The following is a 22613-nucleotide window of genomic DNA, read 5'->3' as shown; positions in this document are numbered from 1 at the left end:
AAAGGGAGAGTGGATTTTCGCGAGAAGAGATAGAAAATCTCTGTTTGCGCTGCGACCTGTTACCGGGCGTGATCTGCTGGGAGCAGTGGCCGGTATGAAGGGTCGCTCTGCGGCAGGTTGGGATGCCATCCCTACTCAACTGCTTAAGGAGAGTGTGCATGAGCTACTAATCCCGCTTCTGTATGTGATAAACCTCAGCATTTCATCTGGGAAATTTCCAGAACCATTCAAAATTGCCAAGGTTATTCCCATCTTTAAATCTGGTTCGAAATCCTCTGTTAGTAATTTTAGACCTATTTCTCTTTTGATTGCCTTGGCTAAAATTCTAGAAAAGTGTGTTAAAATTCAGTTGAGTGATTCTTTAAACGTCAATAACATAATCTCAAACAAGTTTGGTTTCAGATGCTCTAAAACTACCTCTGATGCTTTATTTGAAATAACAAAATATGTAACATCAAAATCAGGTGAGCAAGTACTAATCACATTTTTGGATTTAGCCAAGGCTTTCGACTCAATTGACAGTAGTAAACTTATCACTAAACTTGAAGCAATAGGAGTTAAAGATACCACAATCAACTGGTTCAAAAGCTATCTTGAAAATAGACAACAGAAAGTTTCATTGAATGGGGTGGAAAGTGACCTCAAGACAGTGGATTATGGTGTAATCCAGGGGAGTACTTTGGGGCCTTTACTCTTTCTTGTTTATATCAACAACATATCAAGGTTGAACCTACAGGGTCAGTTGTTTCTTTTTGCCGATGATACTGCCCTGGTCTCAGTGGGTTCAACTTGGAATGAATGTTTCAATCAAGCATCCATCGATCTCGTCAAGCTGAAGGACTGGTTTGACAACAATGTCCTGTCAATTAATATTAAAAAAACTAAGTGCCTCCCAGTTTTCCAACGTAACAGCCCAGGACCAATTGAGCTCAGGTTGCATTCATGTGGCAATCCATTGTCTGCTGTCTGTGGCTGTCCACCTATTGAACAAGTTAAACAGTATAGGTATCTGGGTGTTGTATTCAATCATAAGCTGAGCTGGGGGGCTCATGTGCAGTACCTGAGGCAGCGGCTGCGAAAGCTGAATTACACATTTGGTCAGCTAGGGCAAGTCCTGGGTGCCGGTCACTGTAGGAACGTTTATCATGCTTATGTTCAGTCCCTGCTCGAATATGGCATCTTGGCGTGGGGGGGTGCCTCATCCAATGTATTGCAGCCCCTTGCAGTTTCACAAAGATCATTCATTAAAACGCTTCTTTTGAAAAATAACTGATACCCTACTGATTTGTTTTTCCTCGAATTTCCAGTTTTGAATATTAAACAGCTCTTCATTAAAAACCTTTTAATTTTTATTAAAAAAAAAACAATCCCCTATTCACAGAAATTCAGCATAATTATCCTACCAGGAATAGATTAAATATTAACATCCAAATCCCTTGTCTCGAAAACTCAATGCAATTATCAAACTGTTTCCATTTGGCCCATTGGCTTTATCGTAATGCTCCTCCAGAAATTCTATCAATTGGTGAGGGGTGTAGCATCGCCATCTGTAAGCGTGGAGTGAGCAGGTGGCTTCTCAGTATTGGCCCGGTGGCTGCAGAGGCTCTGTTGCGGTCTCCTTATGTCTAGCTGTAATAGCCCGTCCTAATAGTTCGTCCTTACCTATAATTGGGGTGGTTCAGTTTTTTCTTCTCCTTCAACCACAGATACTGTACTTTTTATTTATATATTGATTGTATGATACCTTAAATGCCGCAAATTAATTTAATAATTTTTTTTTTCGTTCGTCACTTAGTTGAGCCCTATTATTTTTTGCTTATTATTTTCAATTTCTTATTCTATTGTTAAGTTTTTAGTTACTAGATTTTTTATTGTATCTAGTGTCATTAAAGTATAGTTATAATTTTTCTTATCGATTGTCAGAAGACTCCTCCATGCACACGGACTTGTCGTCCAAGCATGGAGTTATTCATTTACTTTTTACTTGTTTTTCATATTAATGTTACAAACTAATGTATCGTCTTTACTTTGTTTTTACATACTATGAAATGTATAAAGTTTTTGAATAAAATGAATTGAATTGAGTGGGTGCCAGTCCTCTCTCTCTAAAGCGTCATAAACGGGAAGCTCAAGAGAGGTGTGATTTAGAAAGGTACAATTTTCTTAAGAAAATAGGGTTAGGCAAGTTAATAGCATTGAAAACTCTCACTAATGGAAAACGAAACAGGCTCAATATGAAGTGATTCTGAAACAGTTTCCAGAACTGCGTAAAGTTCGAGAAGACCAAAAGAGACAGAATAGGAGAGAGCAGTGGTCGCCAAACAGTCGATCACGAGCTACCGGTAGCTCACAGAAATGCTCGTGCAAAAGAATGTCATCCAGTTTGAATATAAACTCTTTCCTAGTCTGAAGAAAATCAATGACGAGAAAAATCCTCCACAGCACCGCAGCAATAACCAAGAATACGTTACAATTCTTTCAGACTTGAGACAACAGTTTGATCAACGATTTAAAGATTTTAAAAGCATATTATGGTACAATTCATCAACTCTCTCTTGTAGAGATCCATGCAGAAGATTTTGCAGCTTGTGCTGTAAAACATTGATGGAGATCCATTTTGATGGAGATCAGGCTTCAGTTGAAATGGAATTTGTAGATTTTCAAAATGATCTGTCTCTCAGATCACTTTCTACAACAGGAAATATTTTGCCTCAAGTCCCCAAAGAAAAATATCCAAATATTATTCAACTTGCATTGAGGTTGAAAGCTATGTTCAGCACTACTTACTTGAGTGAAGCATCTTTTTCAAGTATGAAATTCATACAAAATCTATATAGGCTGATGAAAATTTGGAGACACTGCATCAGAATGGCGACTAAAAAGTACACTCCAAACAGCAAGAAAATACTTTATGACCAAAAAGAGTTCCGCTGCTCTCATTGAAATGTACATTTCAACTTTTGTTATACTTTTTTATATGAGATAAGTAGATTTCAAAACTAGAAATATATCTTAATAGGTAATAAAAGTGTGAAAATTTCATTTTGCGTAGGTACCGTACTTTCTTCAGTCTAATATTCCTAGGTAGCTGTAGCTCACTAGAAGATTTATAAATGCTATTCTAGCTGACAGGCTCATAAGTTTGGCGACCATTGGGATAGAGGCTAGCAAGATAAATGCCAAAGAAATCACCCAATCAGAGGTGCAGTCGCGTACTGCCATACTGCCGCAGCTGTCTCAAACGAAAGTATTGTATACAAAAATCAACGGAAGGGTTGAAGACTTTCCCAGTGTATTCGAGGACCTAATAAATGTGTGGAGCGAGATTGAAAAAGAAATCTTCAAACAGAAGTAAATCAAATTCCCAAAAATGTTCCATACCATATCGTCGTTTTTGCCTAGGAAAAGCGCTCACGATTGTGTAGAGTATAACTATGCGAGTAAACAAGAGTATGAGTAGAAAAGACTAATTGCAAAGTCGAGAGTGATGTGGCCTTAACCGGTTCAGGACGCAGGTGGGAAGGTGTGCTGAGCTGATGACAGCATGGGGATACACCTCTGATCCTCTGTGCCAATGTGGACAAATTCAATCAATGAATCATCACCTGAGATCTGAGTGTCCACAACACTCCTATCATGGAGGGCTGACACAAGTTCATGATGCTGCAGAAGAGGCATGTCAGTGGCTCCACAACTTACTTGAGTCTATTAGTATCTAACATATCAAGTGTAAAATTATTTTTTTCAACCTTGGCCTATGCATATATATTGCAAAGTCGAGGGGACGAACCAAGTTGAGTCGTCGCACCCCAGCGGGTGCTGAGGCAGCAAGCCCAGAGGCCGTCCTCGTCTCTGCCCCCAACACAGTAGAACAAATGTTGCCGCCTCCACTGCTATCAATGGATCAATGATGTAACTTATCACTACGGCAAATGACTCCTATTTAAGACCAAGACTGGACAGTTCCTATATGCTTAATTAATTATGGAAGTGATGAGGCTCTCAAATGTAGATGTACATCAAAATACAAGGCTGCAAAATTCTTTATAAATCCCAGCAATGTACAAACTAGGACCAATTCATCTTGAACCTATCCTATAAGGTTAGTTATCAAGCTGTCGAAAACAATGCTATTTCTATTCGAATGTTCTGAATTTAGTTTTTCAATAGCTAAGACAAGACCAATATTTTTATGAGTTTATTTTGAAATCAATTCTTAATTCGGAAATGATCATCTCAGTATTTGGATGTAAAACTTTAAAATGTTATATGATGCAATGTAGAAGTTTATCAATTAGTTTTTTATTCATTGATAAGTCACTTATAGTTCTATAAATATTATGTCTCTTAAATTAGTATATATTTGTTTGTTGTTGGAGGACAATGACTTGTTGGAAAAAATCATTAGTGGATCCAAGCCCCATGCAATTTCTAATGGTTTTTCGTCATAAACAACAATTTTCCAAACATAATAAGGATTACAGCGATTATAAATAAATTATCATATACACTTGTTACTGTGGGTAACACATATACATTTACATTATACATTTAAGGTTAAAATATAACATTTTTATTGGGTTATTAAATGATGTGCATCATTAATATGAATGTGTGGGATTACAAGAGGAGATAAAATAAGAAATGAATTGATCAGAGGCACTGTAAAAGTTGGACCACTGGGAAAGAAAATGCAGGAGACAAGGATGAGGTGGTTTGGGCATGAACAGCGACGGGAGGAGGATTATGTTGGACGAAGAGTGCAGGATTTGATTTTGGATGGCGTGAGAGGACGAGGTAGACCTAGGATGAGGTGGGCAGATAGAATAGCGGGAGAGTGGTTGGAGGAGAGAGCAAGCATTGGATAGGGCTTTGTGGAGAGGCAGACTACGAGAAAGGAATGCCTTCCCCATTTAAATGGAATAAGGCACAGCCAAAGAAGAAAAAGAAATTATGTACATCAATAAAAAAAAATCAGTTTTATTTACACTTTATAAGGCAGAAGTGAATACTATCATGCGAGTTTTCAAAGTTTAAAGTGCGAGCGTTATTGGTGCAAGTCCTGTTCATGACAACGTCATATATATTTTTAATGGATATAGAGGAATATATACAATCCTTATAAAATTCAACTTATTCGTTGAAAATCATCTAGGTTAAAATTAAAGTTTTTCTAAGATTCTTCCAAAGGAAGTTGAGAAAAAATAATCAAGTCAATGAAATGATGACATCATTTTTGAAATGGGTGTCATTCATATGTGCGATACCTCAAATGTGTAAGTATTTCAACTTTTCGTTATTTGTGCTTATCTAAAATCCATATCCATACATTTATAATAATATTAAGATATTGTAAATAATAAAACAGCCAAAAAAACCAATAAAAATAAAAAACCATTTATAAATAATATTAAAAGCCAAAACCTTACGGTACCTTTCTGACCTTTCCTTTACCTTTAAAGCCTAATTGAACATAACCTTTTAGGTAATTTCAATTTGAAATCTCGTAGAATTGAGGCACTCCCATTAAAATCGAAATAAATAAACATTGAAAATTTAGAAAAAACTAGGGATTTAGATCCCAAGGTAAAAAATTAAGATTTGACTAGAGTAAATGATTAAATCATTTAGTGATAATTCAATATAAAAAATGCCTTATCATTTTTTATATTTGATTATTCTATTTTATATTATCTTTTATCATGAAATTGATCAAATTCTATGTCTACATTAAACTAGGTTTGAGACTGGAGTCTTACTCAAATTGTTTGATTCTATTTTATGATCAGTCACCAAAAGAACTTTTATGTCTACTTGTGTTTGTTAGTCTAGTCTGTTAAAACAGAAAAAAACAATAAAACAGTTCGTTAATTCAATAAAACCGTTCAAACTAAGTTTTCAATTATTTATGTACAGAATGGAGGTTTAAACTGCGTTTACTCTAAACGTGGTTTAAACGTTTGATGTGCATATGGCACAGTATCTTTTCAGTGTTATGGTACGATTAAATTTTAAAAAATTAAAGCTTTATGTTGGTGGGGAGTCCCTTGCGGGAAGACCCCACCTTACCAAAATATATAAATTAGAACCTCGCTAATCCTTTTATTTGCATTCAAACATCAGTTAAATTTACATCTATTCATTTGAAAAAAAGTAATAATGATAGAATACTTCATCAGTAATGTATATAATTTTCACCATTTAAAAGAGTCAACTAATCGGAATTTGAAAAAAAAACATTAAAACTTGTTAGCATGATTAGACTACGCTAATAGGAGACGGGGCTAGCCAGTCTTCCTTCACATGTATTAACGAATAGCCAGATTAGCAAGGTTCTAACATGACAACAGCTGAAAGCGTAATAGAAAAGCATTTCATACCGAAGAAAATAAAGATTTCACACTTAAAGATGGTGAGGGTCAGTGATCCTCGAAGCCTGGCATCGTGAAGGTCGCTGAAAATTGTTCTACAGACGTCTTCAAATCACTCATTCGTTTCTGCACTGAATCATCACCTTTCACGAACTCTTTAAAGTCTTTCAATTTTGTTCCTGGGAAAGGAAACATTCAAATTCTTGAATTCATGAATTCGTCACTACAGGGCAAATGCAATGTTCAAATAAGCAAATTGATATTCCTCTCTTACAATACATGAGTAAGGACATCTAGTAAATTGCAACTCAAGATTCGAATTATCGCGGAAATGGATAAAACATGTTTCAACTAGAATAATTCACAGTAGATACACATAATATTATGTATGAACAAGTATTACTATGTACTTTGTATATAGTCCGTACAAAATTACTTTTGACTTGGAGGAATATGCGGCGCAGAGAAATGGAGGGAGATCAGCCAATTACAGTGATGGATAGTCATAGGTAAAGGCGCAGTTGCCAATTTGTCAATCGTCTGACTGCTTTCAAACAGGACACTTCGCATGTCTAGCATGAGCACATGAACAGTCACTAGAAGTTTGAGAACGCTGGCCGCTTCAGAACGGCAACATAGCGCCTCTGTATCCCTTCCGCTATATGCTTTCTCTGCATGTCCCTCCCAAAAGTTATTTTGTACTGACTATAAAGGTGCGTACAGATTTACTGAAAAATATTTCTCAATGATTAAACAATAAATTTCATCATGGAGATTGAATATCTTGTCAATTATATTTCTACTTTGTTAAAAACCGATCTTACAACGTTGCGGAGCTAGAAAAGGATAGTAACATCTGCTTTGATGAATGATAGAAAAGGTTAGCAACTCCAGTGTAACCAAATATTGCAATTATAACGTGGACCTCACGATAGAACAGAATAAGACATACTTAAGGTGCGTACAGATATACGCGCTGCGAACATGAGCAATTCACTTTTAATCAGCTGATGCCAAGCTTTTTATATCTATATCTTATACCGTGTCTGTAAAAATACAGATATAGTCTCTGCTGATTAAAAGTGAATTGCTCATGTTCGCGGCGCGTATATCTGTACGCACCTTAAGTATGTCTTATTCTGTTCTATCGTGAGGTCCACGTTATAATTGCAATATTTGGTTACACTGGAGTTGCTAACCTTTTCTATCATTCATCAAAGCAGATGGTACTATCCTTTTCTAGCTCCGCAACGTTGTAAGATCGGTTTTTAACAATGTAGAAATATAATTGACAAGATATTCAATCTCCATGATGAAATTTATTGTTTAATCATTGAGAAATATTTTTCTTTGTGAATAGAATATCATTGATTATTTAAACAAAAATGAGCAGTTAATTTAACAGCAGATATACCGGTATCAGGTATTCTTTATAGAAGGCAGCGACAAGGCTGAACGCTGATCTATCTTTCTCCACTGCTATTAAGGGCCGGATTCCGAGCTCGGGATTTAGCCAAGTTCTAGACTTTAAACATCTGGAGTCAGAAAATTGGCTTTCCGAAACGGGGCGCAGTCGTAGTCTTTATGATAATCTTTATTTTCTCATTTCTATAATTGGAAACGTTTTTCCTTGACGAAATGAAACATTCCTGGATAATTCAAAATATCAGCTGAAACTTTACACTATTTTCTTTTTTTATTTTGAGTTCTAGTTTTTCGAAATGTAATTTAAATGTCGACTAAGCCCCGTTTCGGAAAGTCAATTCTCTGACTCCAGCTGTTTAAAGTCTAGAACTTAGCTAAATCCCGAGCTCGGAAACCTTTCCTAAAACTCATATATTCATTGACACCAAATTAATATGAATTTGGATTGGTTTTAATACCTGATTTATTCTTAGCGTCTTGAGCAATATGAACAGCGACATCTAAGAACTCAACAACTCGCGTGAAATCGACTTCCTTGAACTGCCTGGACGTCAAAGCTGCTGCACCTGAAACATTGAAATAAACAAATAAAAGAAAATTCGAACAAGATTCATCCAACGCTAATTTTTAATTCTTACAGGCTATTTATATTCAGAATTGTAATCTCAAATTGAAACACAAAAGAGAGATTAATATATATTCACTGCTTTTCATTTATTGGTAGAAGTAGAATTTTTGCTTCAAAAAGGAAGTGTAAAGATACTCACAGACTTATGTGCCACGGACACGCGCATTTCGCTTTTTATCAGCTAGTGTATATGTGTTACTGTTTGTTTACAAACACAGATATGATATTAACAGCGAAAGTTATGCTGGACTCTGGACATGACCTTACTTAGTATTATTCCGTGGACACAAATTTGGAGTAGAAGAGTGTTTTGAATAATCATTTTTTTCTCCTTCAATAATATATTTTCTCTACAACTGCTCGAGAAACACTTCACGTACTCATCTCAAGATAGCTGATTTTTGGGTAGGTAACCAATAATCTGCTCTACGCTCACTGCACATGCGCATTGCGTTCATTTCGCTGCGCATGCTCAGTACATTTCTTTACTTCACCGCTTGCTAAAATAAATAAATTATAATTACAATTTTTTGTCTATGATCAGCTGATTGATTGCTGGTTCTACCCATATAGTGATCCAAGCTCCATGATGGTTCATAACCTCAATAATGGTGAGAATACATTATTATGTATTATTGTATTTTGTATTCCCATACTGCAGTTGTAGAAAAATTGTGTATGTAATTGGAGCGTAAAAACTTCTTTATTGTTTTTGCGAATTCTTTTTTTATTCGCCATTTTATAAAATAATACAAATATTTATTCTGCAGTGCATCCTTAAATTATGGAGGATATAAACATATAAAAAGTTCAACAGTTATGCTCAATGGCTTAAGGTTAGAGGATTTTACTCAACAGATGAGTATCTAAATTGTAATGATTAAATCTGACAAATTGACTCAATTATTTTGGCAATTATGTTTTTGGCAATAAAAATTTTGATTTTGATTTTTAAAATGAAAATATTGTTAAGCTGACGATGCCTATTGTAAACTTGTTTTATTTTATGTTTACGCTCTTAATACACAGATTAGAAACAGATTGAATTTAAAAAAAAACGTACCCAGTCTTAATCCACTGGGAATCATGGCTGATTTGTCCCCTGGACAAGCGTTCTTGTTGACAGTGATATGGACATTGTTGCAAATGTGCTCAGTCCTAGCTCCGTCCACATTCTTAGAGCTCGCCAAGTCCACTAGAACCAAATGATTGTCCGTCCCTCCTGACACTAATTTATATCCTTTTTCAATGAGTGCATTCGCCATAGCTTTGGAGTTGAGTAGAACTTGTGTTTGGTATACTCTAAAATACTCGGTTTTTGCCTGAAAGCAACAGAAATTAACAATGTGCTACTCAAATAATACATTATTGCAAAATATATTTTCGCCACACTGCACAGAAAGCAGCTGTTTTCCAGTCCCTACGTAGATCTGAAAGACATTGTTTGCAAACGACTCTCGGCCTAGGCCGGAAAGAGTACCCTTTCAGCCGCTAACATGGAACTAAGAAAGGTGATCAAAAAAACAGCTGATCAAAAAACTTTTCATTATTTGTGTTTATTATTCAATAATTAAAACATTTATAATAATATCATCTTATTGTCATTTGAAAGAATAAAAAAGTATAAACTCAACCTCCCACATAATTGAACATAATCTTTTAGGTTATTTTGACAAATCAGAATGAAAAATAAAAATACTTGGACAATTTCCTGATATTCAGATTACCTCAGATTTGCTAGAGCTATGACCTTCCACTTCTGCTTTCGGAAGTGCTTAGTAAACAATCATTATTATTAATTCATATATATTGTTTATTTTTGTGTGTGGCGAAAAATAGCGGTCGCACCACGGGCAAAAATGTTTTCCCGGCTCTCAATCTTTTCTATTCCTCGGCCTACGGCCTCGGACTTGAAAACCGATTTCGAGCCGGAAAAATCTCATTTTCTGCTCTAGGTGCGAAATATACTATACTTTATATGTGTTTGTAAATATGTTTAAGCAAGAAAAGGTTTTTTGGTGCGTATTGTTAAGGTTGTGCATTCATTTTTTTTTTCTTTTTTTAATCTATTGGACAGGTTCTTAGGACATAACCTATGCAATTGAAATATTTTTATCAGCTTCTGTTAGCTAACAATAGGGCTTCAAAAGTCACTTTTTTGAGGCAGATGGTGCACATACCCTACAAAAACTACTGGTCAGAAAAATATGCAAGTCTCCTCTTCAATATAGCAAAAATTATGTCAACTTTGTTTTTGAAAATCTGAAAAAAAATTTTTTATGCATTTTAAACTCCTTTTTCACATTCAATGTTCATTCTATAGATTTCGAATTCATAGAAACTTGTAGTGCTGTTCTTAATGAATAAAGTTGATGCTTAAATTTATTTTATAGACACAATAATAGCCGCTGGTATGTGTACCTTTAAAGCACGGTTTTACACCTGCTATGCTCGTGCAGCAAGTGAATAGTACAGCTGGAGCGATCTAGCGCAATTAGTTTGTCCCTAGAGCTAAGCGCTCGACGTTAATTTCAAAATGTGTTTCTCATAACCTAAATTTTCGACTGTCTATTATAATAATACTGAGGGTGATGCCCACATAAGCTCTTAGGCTTGTGCGTGGGTAATGAGTGAGAGGGATGATGAGAGATGACAACTACTTTTTAGGTAGACGGGACCGACGGCTAATCGTCTCCTCTCAAAGACGGGCTGGCCGTATGTGTATTGTTTGAGGGTGTCTTGTATTCATAGGAATAGGAGCAGTTTAAGGGGGATTGAGCCTTTTGGTCCTTTCCGCAAGTGATTGTAATCTATAATATAAAGGAAAGAATTGGCTTATGCACATACGGGAAAGAAAATTCACGAATGAGGCATAGTCACGTCTGAACTGCAGGACTGATCAACTTGAAATTTTTTACATAGATTCTTAAGGCTGTGCAAAGGCTAAAAATAAACTTTCTACTGCTAATATTTTCAAAGTTTCTCGATTTGTATATCAGCAAGCTATCATACTTGAAAAGTTTTCTCAAGAAAGCATTTTTTCCGAACATTACTTTTTGAGATATGAGCGCCTAAAGTTTACATTTTTGGGACAGAACATTTAAAATTCGGTAAGAGATAAATCCATGATATTTAGAAGGATAAATTCTTCATGTTATTGTTGATGGAATTAAACAAAAATGTTCTGAAAATATCAATTTTTGAGAAAGTTATTCAATTTACCAAAAATAACTTTTAGATGAGTTATGTCTCATGAGTTAACTCATCTAAAAGTTATTTTTGGTAAATTGAATAACTTTCTCAAAAATTGATATTTTCAGAACATTTTTGGTTTACTAGATCAACAATACTATGAAGAATCTACCCTCTAAGTCTCAAGGATTTATCTCTTACCGAATTTGAAATGTTCTGTCCCAAAAATTTAAGCTTTAGGCGCTCATATCTCAAAAAGTAATGTTCGGAGAAAAATGTTCTCTTGAGAAAACTTTTCCAGTATGATAGCTTGCTGATATACAAATCGAAATACTTTGAAAAATATATAGAAAGTTTATTTTTAGCCTTAAGAATGAGTCATCCATCGGAATATTCCTTTAAGCGAAATTTTCAAATTTTTATATGAAAGATAATTTATGTAGAGTTCACCTCGAAATAATGGGAAATTTCTTCCGTAGTACATATAATATTTGAAAAACCCTGTCAAATCACAAAATCACACTAATTTTGATACAATTTTGAAACAAACTGTTACCAAAAATCAATGGGCTCTCACAAATCCACATCAAAAAACTTCTATATCAAGTATTTTATTGATTTGCAACTCTTAGAAAATTTACCTGTTTCAAAGCAACTGCTACAGCACCAATAGCATGGTTGTGGGGACCTCCTTGCAAAGCTGGGAAAATTGCATTGTTGATTTTATCCTCAAAATCATATTTTATAGGCTGGCCCGTCTTTTTATCGATGCTCTTAACTCCTTTACGGAAAAATATCATACCAGATCTGGAAACATTGACAAAAATTCAAATATTAATCCATTGATAATCTAATACAATATTAGTTTTATTTGCTGAGAGAATGACAAAATAATTCATTTCTATGCAACCAGTATCTGAATGTGTTCAATCTGGAAATCAAATTCAAGCATAAATAGTAAGATCATCTATAGTGAGGTGATGGCAGTGAAGAAAGATAGGAGAACATCGTTGCCGATTCTCTGTCTTGCCACTGTCGGATCTCCGAAAATACAGGTATCTGACGTGATATCAACCGTTCATTATTGTTTCAAATAATCAATTAAATTATATTCATCAAGAAAAAATATTTTCCAATGATCAAATGATGATTTTTTATAATCGAGATTAAATATTTTGTTGATTAATTATATTTCTACATTGTTGGAAAACGATCTGGCAAAGTTGCGGAGCTGGAAAATGATAGCCTTTTCGAATGGTAGACAAGAATAGCAACATCAATGTTGTTCAAATACAGCCATTGTAACATGGAGCACACTATAGTGAATGATCATACCTTGCGCCCCGCAACGTTTTATGAGTGGTCGTTGTAACAACATCTGCATATTGAAATGGACTCGGAATGACACGGGCCGCCACTAAACCGGACACATGAGCCATGTCAGCTAGAAGTAGGCTACTACTTTCATCACAGATCTACAACAATCCAAATCAAATCAAAATCTTTATTTTGCCAAAATACAAAATCACTTGAAATAGGTACTTCAAATCATTAATACAATAATAACTGAAATATTCAGTAGATACATAATCATCAAAATGAATAATACATTTCGATTGAATAAATAGAATTGGCACAGCTAGCAAAGCGAACTTGTGCGCTAGCTGTGAGTTCATTTTCATAACACAATAATAAACATTAATTTTAAACTATTAAAATTAAATAAAATAACATTACTACTCGTTACAGACTAACCAAAGTCAATCTCTTTTGGGAGGGAAATATAAATAATAATAGCATAACGTTGATCCTAGACATGTAAAGTAAGTATCCCATCAGTAAAGCCAGTCACACAAATCTATTCTTGGACGTTCGATTTTTTGCAGTCCTTATGAATTCTACCAAATTAAACGGAGCTTGACAAACATCACCTGTTTCATCCAATAGAATTTATAAGGACGACAAAAAATCGTACGTCCAAAAATCGATGTCTGTGAACTGGCTTAACATAACTAAATCAATGAATTCAGATTCTGTTTTTGTCGATATTTATCCACAAGAAAGCACTAGAATATTGTCTAAAAATAATTAAAATACTAAGTGCCGGTTGCACAAAAACCGGTTAATTTTAATCGTGATTAATTCCAAAAGAAGGTGTATTATCAAAAAGGCCTTTTTTGATTGGTTCTCGTGGAATGAATCACGGTTAAAATTTAACCGGCTTTTGTGCAACCGGGTTTAAAAAAATTAGGTTGAAAACCAAGATTGAAACTCTACAATTATAATAAGTAAAATATAACTGAATCATGAAAAACTATTCATAAGTGAATTATAAATTTTTACAAGGTTTTTGTAGAAATTGAATCAACTAAATTTTTTTCAAAATTGAGTTACAGCGGCCTAGTAGATTAGGTGGCATTAAGCTGTCTCCAATTTTCTAATGAACTCATGTTTTCTCGACTAGAATGATTGATGAATGAAGATTAAGATAAAATATCTCAAGTCAATCAATGTTTTTATGCGATCATATTTCTTAATGTTTTGAAAATTGCCATAGAGGTCAAGTTTTTTATTTTATTACTTGTTGGTCAAGAGGTGAAAAATAACCTTGATAACGTGTTACATAATTCGAAAATACAGAAATTAATTGTAATGAGAGGGAACATTAGAGCATAGTGTCAAAGCCAATTAAATTATTATTACTGAGAAAACTGAACAATACCATTAATGGAATATAGTTTATCATGATATTTTCAGGAGTTGTGCTATTGTCCACGTGGAATTCGAGTCAATAGGAACTCTAGGAAGGCTAGTTACACACTCATCGATTTTTTGTCGTCACTATATATTACATTACATTAAACAGTTGATGTTTGTCTGTTTAATCTGATGGAATTCATAAGGACGGCAAAAATCGAACGGCCAAAAATTGATGGGTGTGTAACTGGCTAATAGCATAGCAGCGGTTTTTCGAACAAAGTGAGAGCTGTGTAGATTCTAGTTATAATTGTTGAAGAGTTGGTTACTCTCACAGTTCAATAAGAAATCTTTTTCCATCTTTAAATAGATGGTAACGTTGCCAGTAAACGACAATTAAAAAAAAAAAAAAACAGGGTCAGGCATTGCTATTAAATAATCATCATCATGTTATGAAGACTCTAACCAGTTACACACACATCGATTCTTGGACGACCTTATGAATAGTATCAGATTAATAACAAACATAATCTGTTTAATTTAATAGAATTTATAAGGACGGCCGAAAAATCGTACGAACAAAAACCGATGTATGTGTGTAGCTAGAATTAGCCTAATAATGGAATGTCAATTATTACCTCTCTAAATCTCTTATAGTCCAGCAACCTTGGGTAAGAGGAAGCCCCGGCAATGATTAGCTTTGGCCGGAAGAGTAGAGCATTAGCTTGTAGCGTATCGTAATCTATTAACCCAGTTTCCGGATTGAGTCTGTAAGGCATTGATTCAAAGTAAACAGAAGTGGCCGACACTCTTTTTGTCGGAGTCATGAATCCATGGGTCAAACTGTAACATTGAGCAATTGAAAAAATTGTTATTTTATCAGAGCCAAAACATTTTTTAATCAGTTATTGTAAACAAAAGTTATACGTTAAACAAAACAGTTATTTTATCAGTTTGATGGAGAGTTCATGCAGGGTTCAATTCCTAATTTTACAAACAAAATTTCAGATTATTAGTCTCCAAAAGATAATTAAAATCATAGTTACATCACTCACTAAGATAATCTGATACTCTTATCAATAAACTCATAAATTTAACTGAATAATCGACCCAACAATAGTGCTAGACCCTAACTTATGCGATCCAAATAATTTTTCACATAAATGTCATCAGTAGTCCAATCTTTAACTTAAAAATGCCGACTGTATTCAAGTGAAAGAATAAAATTAGACTGTTCAAGGATCATGTGCTACAGTCATTGAGTAAATGTTTCACGCAAATAGTCGTCATTAAAATCTTAAGATCTACTGTAATTCTCCAAGTTGAAGAAATTCAAGACTTGGTTTATTAATCTACACAACAGCACGCTAATCTCGGTTCATAATCATCATAATTATAGTGAGCACCACGTTATAATGACAGTGGAGAAAGATAGAGAGCAGTGTTGCCGATTCTCTCTGCCGTCTATAGAGAATAGCTGATAGCGTTATATCTTAGGTGATATTGACAGTTCATCCATGTTTAGAATGATCAATATTTTATTCGTAAAGAAATATATTTTTCAAAGATTAAATAATTAATTTCATGGTTAGATTAAATATTTAGTTGATTGAATATTTCTACATTGTGTCACCTGGTCATATGGGACATATATATGAATCATATATTTATCTCATATTGATCAGGATTTTAGAGTTTTAATTTAGAAAAGTTTAATGAACAGTGTTTTTGTCTTTGAACAATTTTTGCCATCGACAGAAAGATTGTTTATTTCATTTGTTGTCAAAATTATTGTAGCTTCTCTTTTTATTTTTAATAACAAACGTGCCGCTTGTGCGACTGATAAAAATATGTATTTGAAATGGCTTCATGTTTGGCATTGACTGAGTTATATTTAATACCCAAAATTTTTCTTTTGGTCGGCGTGTGAGCTCGTTCGTTAGGACCGTGAGTAAAGTCCGGCTGTTCTGGTGAAGGGGATAGATTTTGCTCTTGTTTTATAATACAGTTTTCCTGTCGCAGTTCGGGCAGTTTAAAGAGAATTGTATGGTTGAATAGGACGGGATCTGAACCCATTTCATTAGATCAGTTATTTTGATTTTTAATTAATAATTAACGCCGCGAAATACCAGTGGATGCCAAAGTGGGAAGCATTTTCAAAAAAAGGTAGGTGACTACTGAGTCATTGTTCTTAAATTTTTCATAACCACAACACTTGAATCTTCATTAGCAGCAAAGCGAGTAGCCCCTGAAATATTCATCTGATTATTATTTCGTAATTTCTAATTATAATTCTAATTTTGTAATAAATAATTTATTGTTTTGTTTTAAATATCAAAAACCTGTACGATCTTTTCTTGTGTTTTTTTTTCATTTTCCCACCCTTACATATTTGGTGAAGGCATAATTATATTGCTTACATATTTGGTGGAGGTTTCTCCCGCCGTCCAGATCTTGCTTACAATTGTTAAAATACGATCACGTGGAGCTAGAAGAGGATAGCGCTATCTGCTTTGTCGAAAGATGGACAAGGATAGCAACACCAATGATTATCAAATACTGCCATCGTAGCGTGGACCTCACTATAGCAATAAATAAGTTAACGAGTTTATTAAATCCAAATGTTCTTCATTAAAATCTTGATACTAAAAAATATTTTTATTCAATTAACAATACTTACTGTCCACCATGCGATAAGTCAAGACCCATTAAACGGTCATGAGGTTTAAGTAAAGCTGTATATGCGGCAAAATTGGCAGGAGATCCTGAGTAAGGCTGAACATTGACACCCCATTTTTCTGGATCTAAATCAAACGCCTCCAATGCCCGTTTTTGACAAAGGAGTTCAATCTTGTCAATAACTTCTGTTCCACCGTAATACCTGAAAAAATTAGTTTATTATATTTCATAATTTGATATTTAAAATTGATGTGATTGAGAGATAAATAGGCATTAATAGATCGCGAGTCTATCTTGCTTATGTCTAATTCGACAAAAAAATGCATTAATAAAATTTAATTACAATAATTGTAATGGTCTGGCGATATAATTTTCAGACTGCACCTGAGCAAGTTCAATTTATACTGTCGGCTTTCCCAATAAATAACACCATCGCTTACCATTCAAACAAAGCTGACACATGATTTGTATACAAAAAGAGCGATCAGGCGTTCCGAGTTCATGTAAACACATGGAAACTGAAGTAAATTATTGTACGACAGACAGACGCATATCATATTTTATTACATTCATAATGAACCTGTCTGGTATCATCTTGATTTCTTTCAATTTATCAAATCGGTCTATTTTTTCAATTCTACCAGATTAAACGGAAGTTGACAAACATTATCTGTGTATAATTGATTAGGACGGCAAAAATAGATGTGTGTGTAACTAGACATACAGTAAACAAAATTTAAGATACCAGAGATTCAAGTCGATTTATATAAACTTGCGTTTTTACCTTTGACCGGGATATCCCTCTGAATATTTATTGTTCAAACAGGAACCAAGAGCCTCGAGTGCAGATCGGCTGCAAAAATTCTGTAAACATAAGGAATGACCCTATAACTTTTACGATTTTTTACAAGAGAAAACTTCATTTCTTTTTTCCTAAAGCCAGTTACACATACATCGATTTTTGGACGTCCAATTTTTTGCCGTCCTTATGGAAATTCTAATAGATTTAGCGGACTTGACAAACATCATCTGTTTAATCTAATAGAATTTATGAGCACGGCAAAAAATCTACGTCCAAAAGTCGATGTGTGTGTAAATTAGTCTAATATTAATTTGATATAATGAAACGCATATAACATTCAACAATACAACATACTAACAATCGATTGTATCTTGATCATTATTCCTCAATCTCTTTATATTATAAGAGACGAGGACAGGTGATACCCGTGCTCAAGTTGTGTTACTTGGCTTGTACCTGTGTAACCGTAACGAGGGAGAATTAGCCGTCTTTCATCTCTCTACAGCCGCACTCGAGGGTCGTTAATCAGAACTTGATGCGTTCTGAAGGCCAACACACCACAGAGATATAATGGCAGCGCCTCGACCAGTATGGTTCAATTTCAGTCACCTGAACGCCCACAATAGACCATAGAACTTGTCAGTGACCCAGCTTAGAGATTGATTGCTAGCGTGGTATGGCCTCACGGGTGAATCTAATACCAATTCGGCTGTGATGGTCTAGCAATTGTGCGCAAAAGGCAAACAGATTCCAGTTTGAGAACGCTACACAAATATACCGCAAACCCTGTAACTATTTGCATCACTGGAAGTGTTATAAACTAACTACCGGTATTTGTTCTAAGCACAAATATATTGAATTCAGTTTTATAGTTCCATGCCAAGCCATTTTATAGTTCCAAGCCATTTGATTAGGCTTTTTATTTCAAGTAAACATTGTATCATAAATTTAATAAATCTGTTCTCATTATTAAAATGATAATCAAATGATAAAAATAGGCCTATTACCATCCTCAGCAAATTAAGAATCTTTATGTAAAATTTGATCAGTTCAGTCAGCTAGTTCAGAACCTTCTAATAAGTTAATCAGTTTAGACATGATGATGAGTCAGTCAAATATGTATCTCGTATCCCGTACATATTCAAGACAATTTCTTCCTTTATATATATTGTATAGATTAAAAGGGGATAGCCATCTTTTAATATCTTTTGCTTGGATATGACGATGAAACACAACTATTACTCCCATATATTTCTATCATGCAGTTATGTTCCCATTTTAGTAAATCAAGAATTTTACTAGTATATTGATAAGCTTTGATTTCATGTCAATAAATTGGGATTTGAAAAAATGAAATCTTCAAACACTGCAGTACCGTAAAAAATATGAGGATAATCGCTAAGAAAGCAATTTGAGTAAGTTAAGAAATCTGCTAACAACCGTCATAAGTGAGCATAAACACAAAATAGACATGCATCCATTCAACAGAACATAATGGAAACTGTTAAGATCTTGAAATGCATATCGATAACCCTCATTCAAAACAAGCGAGTATATGTATGTTTTAAATATTTTCAAAGAAATTACTGATTTATGGCATAGAAAAGACTCAGTGGAGCGAGTCTGTTGACGTGATTCTAGAATATGTTGAGCTATTTTCTACATGGTTTTCGCTTCAGTTTGTTGTTATACCTTTAATAATAAGTGAATGTATAGATTAATAACTCAAAAAAATAATGACAGCATGTCTTTGTTGAAGGTTGTGCTACAGGCTGAAAAAAAACTCTACTGATAAAATTTTTCAATTTGTAAACTATCAAGCTATCAAAATAAAAAAGTTTTCTCAGAAAAAAAATTTTCTCCAGATCATTACTTTTTGAAATATGAGCACCTAAAGTTTATATTTTTCGGACAGATTATTTCAAAGTCGGTAAGAGATAAATTCTTGAAATTTTGAAGACAAATTCATGGTATTGTTGATTGAATAAAACAAAAACTTCCTGAGAATATCAATTTTTGAGAAAGTTATTCCATTTACAAAAAATGGCCAATAATAACTTAACTACAAGTTATTTTTTTGTAAATGGAGTAACGTTCTCAAAAATTATTATTCACAGGAGAGTTTTGTTTTATTCAATCAAACAATACCATGAAGAATTTATCCTCAAAATTTCAAGAATTCATATCTCACCGTCTCTGAAACGATCTCAAAAATTTAAACTTTAGGCGCTCATATCTCAAAAAGTAATGATCGGAAAAAAATTTTCCTGAGGAAACTTTTCAATTTTGATAGCTCGATAGTATACAAATCTAAAGAATTAAAAAATATAATCAGTGAAAGTTTTTTCAGGCTGTTGCACAGACTCAAAAAACATCAGGATAGTATGAATTGATCGCAGTTCGGAATGGATAAAGAAACCATAATCATGAAAATATGTTACCCAAAAAGCTAATAAGTTCGAATACGTATGATAGGTGAATGTATGGATAAACAACTCAGAACATTATGTTACCCATGAAGGATGAAGGTATATAATAAGTTTGAATGTATGATAGGCGCATGCATAGATGAGTAGCTAAAAACATTATCATACCTCTGAAGCTATAAGTTCTAATCCTTTTAGCTGCCGCTGCTTCTCCTCTTGAAGCAGTTTCCACATTTCAGGATCATCATCGGCCAAACTTTCCTGACCTGTCTGACCAACCCATGTCGAGTTTCCCGCCACTAAAGCAGCTCTTACCTGTCAATTAATTCCACATTTTATTGAATTATTTCAAGTTGTAGTGGAGTTTGAAATTGTAGCCTATAACTGAGATTAACAACTAAAAAGGAAATGTGTTGCACAGTAAACTATTATGTTGTTAAACTATACTACCGTTTCTAGGGCACTTCTCGATAACTATCATGTTGTTAAACTCTACTACCGTTTCTAGGGCACTTATAAAATTTAATAGCCCTTTAAATCAATAGATTTGAAGTGTCCTAGAAACTTCAGCCTTATTAAAAGAGACAGTATCATACACTAAAGAACTGCAATATAAAAACAGACAGGTTGGGTTGCAACTGGCTAATTACTGAAATAGAATTATCTGTGATGTAAAACTTTTCAGAATATCCCATCAAACTTTCTTCATAATATTTTCCTAAGAAGATAGGCCTATCACCGATTATCAGTAACTTATACGGCCGATGAAGCTATAAAATGACACAATTTTTTCTTTTGAATTAATTATTTTATTCTAAGTACAGATTGGGCTACTCTCATTTACTTTATTTATAGAGTAGTGACAATAATTATGCAATAGGCCTACCTGGTAATACAAACGGCCTACGTTTATCTGCATATAGAAAAGCAAAAAATGCTTCTACCATATAGGCTACAAGTTCAAGATTCCATGTTAATTACTAAAATAAAATCAACACAATTTGGTAGAAAAACATGCTGAAAACAAAACATATAGGCCTAGTTGAGATATTTTCATCAGGAATATGAAATTCGGAAAAAGAACATGTTCTATAGAAAAATTACAGAGTTTAGCTTCAAAAAGCTTCTAATAGATCACCTACAACAACTTTTCTTTGCAATTAAATATTAATTATTATCTTGTTCTTTGTACAAAATACTTTCTTTATTAAATAAAAGTAGTGCCAAGTATGCAATGTGCCTTGCAATAGGCCTACCTGGTAAAACATGAGGTCTAAGTTTATCAGCATATAAAGAAGGATTCGATGATTTTCAAGTTCAAATATACCTGCTAATCACTGAAATAACATTGAAATAATTTAGTAGAAAAACATGCTGAACACACAACATATGTTTAAGTTAAAACATTTTTATCGGGAATATGAAAAAATCACATGTTTTTTACTTACAGAGCCCAGCTTCAAAAAGTTCTTCAGGCACGAGGAATGTAGTTTGGTAACAAACATAATGGAAGAAAATGAATCACAATACTTTAGTTCAAAAAGTAACAGAATTGAAGGCGACAGTTGAGTAGATCAACTAACTTTTTCACTTGAACTCCACCCGGTGTCTTCAACTTCGCCATGCCATGTTAGTAAAAAAAAATTCAATCTCTCTAGACATGTGTTGTCAAGATAAATACGTGGTACGTTGCCTTGAATTTGACATTGAAATGCTGACTTGGTTACCATAGGACCGACGCCAACCAGTCAACGTGACTAAACAAAAAAATCACTTCCATTACTAGCCGCTTCGCTTCCCACCAAAGAACAAAGATGGTTGTTAACCTAAAACTTGACCGACTAGCTAGCCACGTTTTTATACTCGGTTACAGAATTATGTCAAAGGGTTTGTGATAAAATAGAGATTGAGAGATTTGATGAAATTAAATTATTAATCCTCGCAGTTTATTTTCGAGATCACCATAAAACAAAAGAAAAAGCCGAACGGATTCAATTCAAAAAAATACACGTTTTTATAGTCAACGGTTCAATGTTCCAAGCGCCAATCGGAAAAGAAAGGAACAAGCACAAGGAAGCCAATGAAAGGTGTAACAACATAACACTTTTTATGCAGATTCCCTTCTCAGTGAATAATGATTATTGTTAAAATCTCAAGAAAAAACTTGAAAAATAGAGTGAAAAATGATAATTTGTATTTATTTGATCAAAATACATTTTGTTATAATCCCTGTTTTGATCCAAATTCGATTATCAAGAATCATCTTACATCACATGGAGACTATAATCGAGCTTACCAAAACTGAATGTCTTTTGTTATAGAAAGAAGTGATTCCTCAAACAATGAGAGTAGGTCTCATCAGTTGTTCGAAAAGTGTGTTTTAAGCGAGAATC

The 22613-nt window shown here is 34.0% G+C and overlaps 1 protein-coding gene across 1 annotated transcript; it reads right to left on the bottom strand.

Annotated features, from left to right (window-relative positions):
- Positions 1-4956: 4956 nt before the first annotated feature.
- On the bottom strand, positions 4957-22283 carry LOC111045950 (serine hydroxymethyltransferase, mitochondrial). The gene is made up of 10 exons (XM_022331427.2): positions 21669-22283; positions 20389-20535; positions 17777-17856; positions 16994-17194; positions 14952-15156; positions 12952-13091; positions 12258-12423; positions 9488-9746; positions 8255-8362; positions 4957-6550 (listed from the first exon to the last, which is right to left on the bottom strand). Exons 1-10 carry the CDS (start codon positions 21723-21725, stop codon positions 6420-6422), a joined length of 1494 nt encoding a protein of 497 aa, XP_022187119.1. The 5' UTR covers positions 21726-22283; the 3' UTR covers positions 4957-6419.
- Positions 22284-22613: the final 330 nt, after the last annotated feature.

This window comes from Nilaparvata lugens, chromosome X (genome assembly GCF_014356525.2).
Source record: "Nilaparvata lugens isolate BPH chromosome X, ASM1435652v1, whole genome shotgun sequence".
Lineage (NCBI taxonomy): Eukaryota > Metazoa > Arthropoda > Insecta > Hemiptera > Delphacidae > Nilaparvata > Nilaparvata lugens.
Note: the sequence above shows the minus strand (reverse complement) of the source record. Positions and strands in the feature narration are given on the sequence as shown.

Bases quoted from the DNA above. Each gene is read 5' to 3' on its own strand.
- LOC111045950 (XM_022331427.2), bottom strand. From the start codon at position 21,725: ATGTTTGTTACCAAACTACATTCCTCGTGCCTGAAGAACTTTTTGAAG. The intron at 20,536-21,668 runs GTAAGTAAAAAA...ATTAATTGACAG, and splicing joins ACTTTTTGAAGCTGGGCTCT to GTAAGAGCTGCTTTAGTGGC. The intron at 9,747-12,257 runs GTAAATTTTCTA...TGTTGCTTTCAG, and splicing joins TAGCAGTTGCTTTGAAACAG to GCAAAAACCGAGTATTTTAG.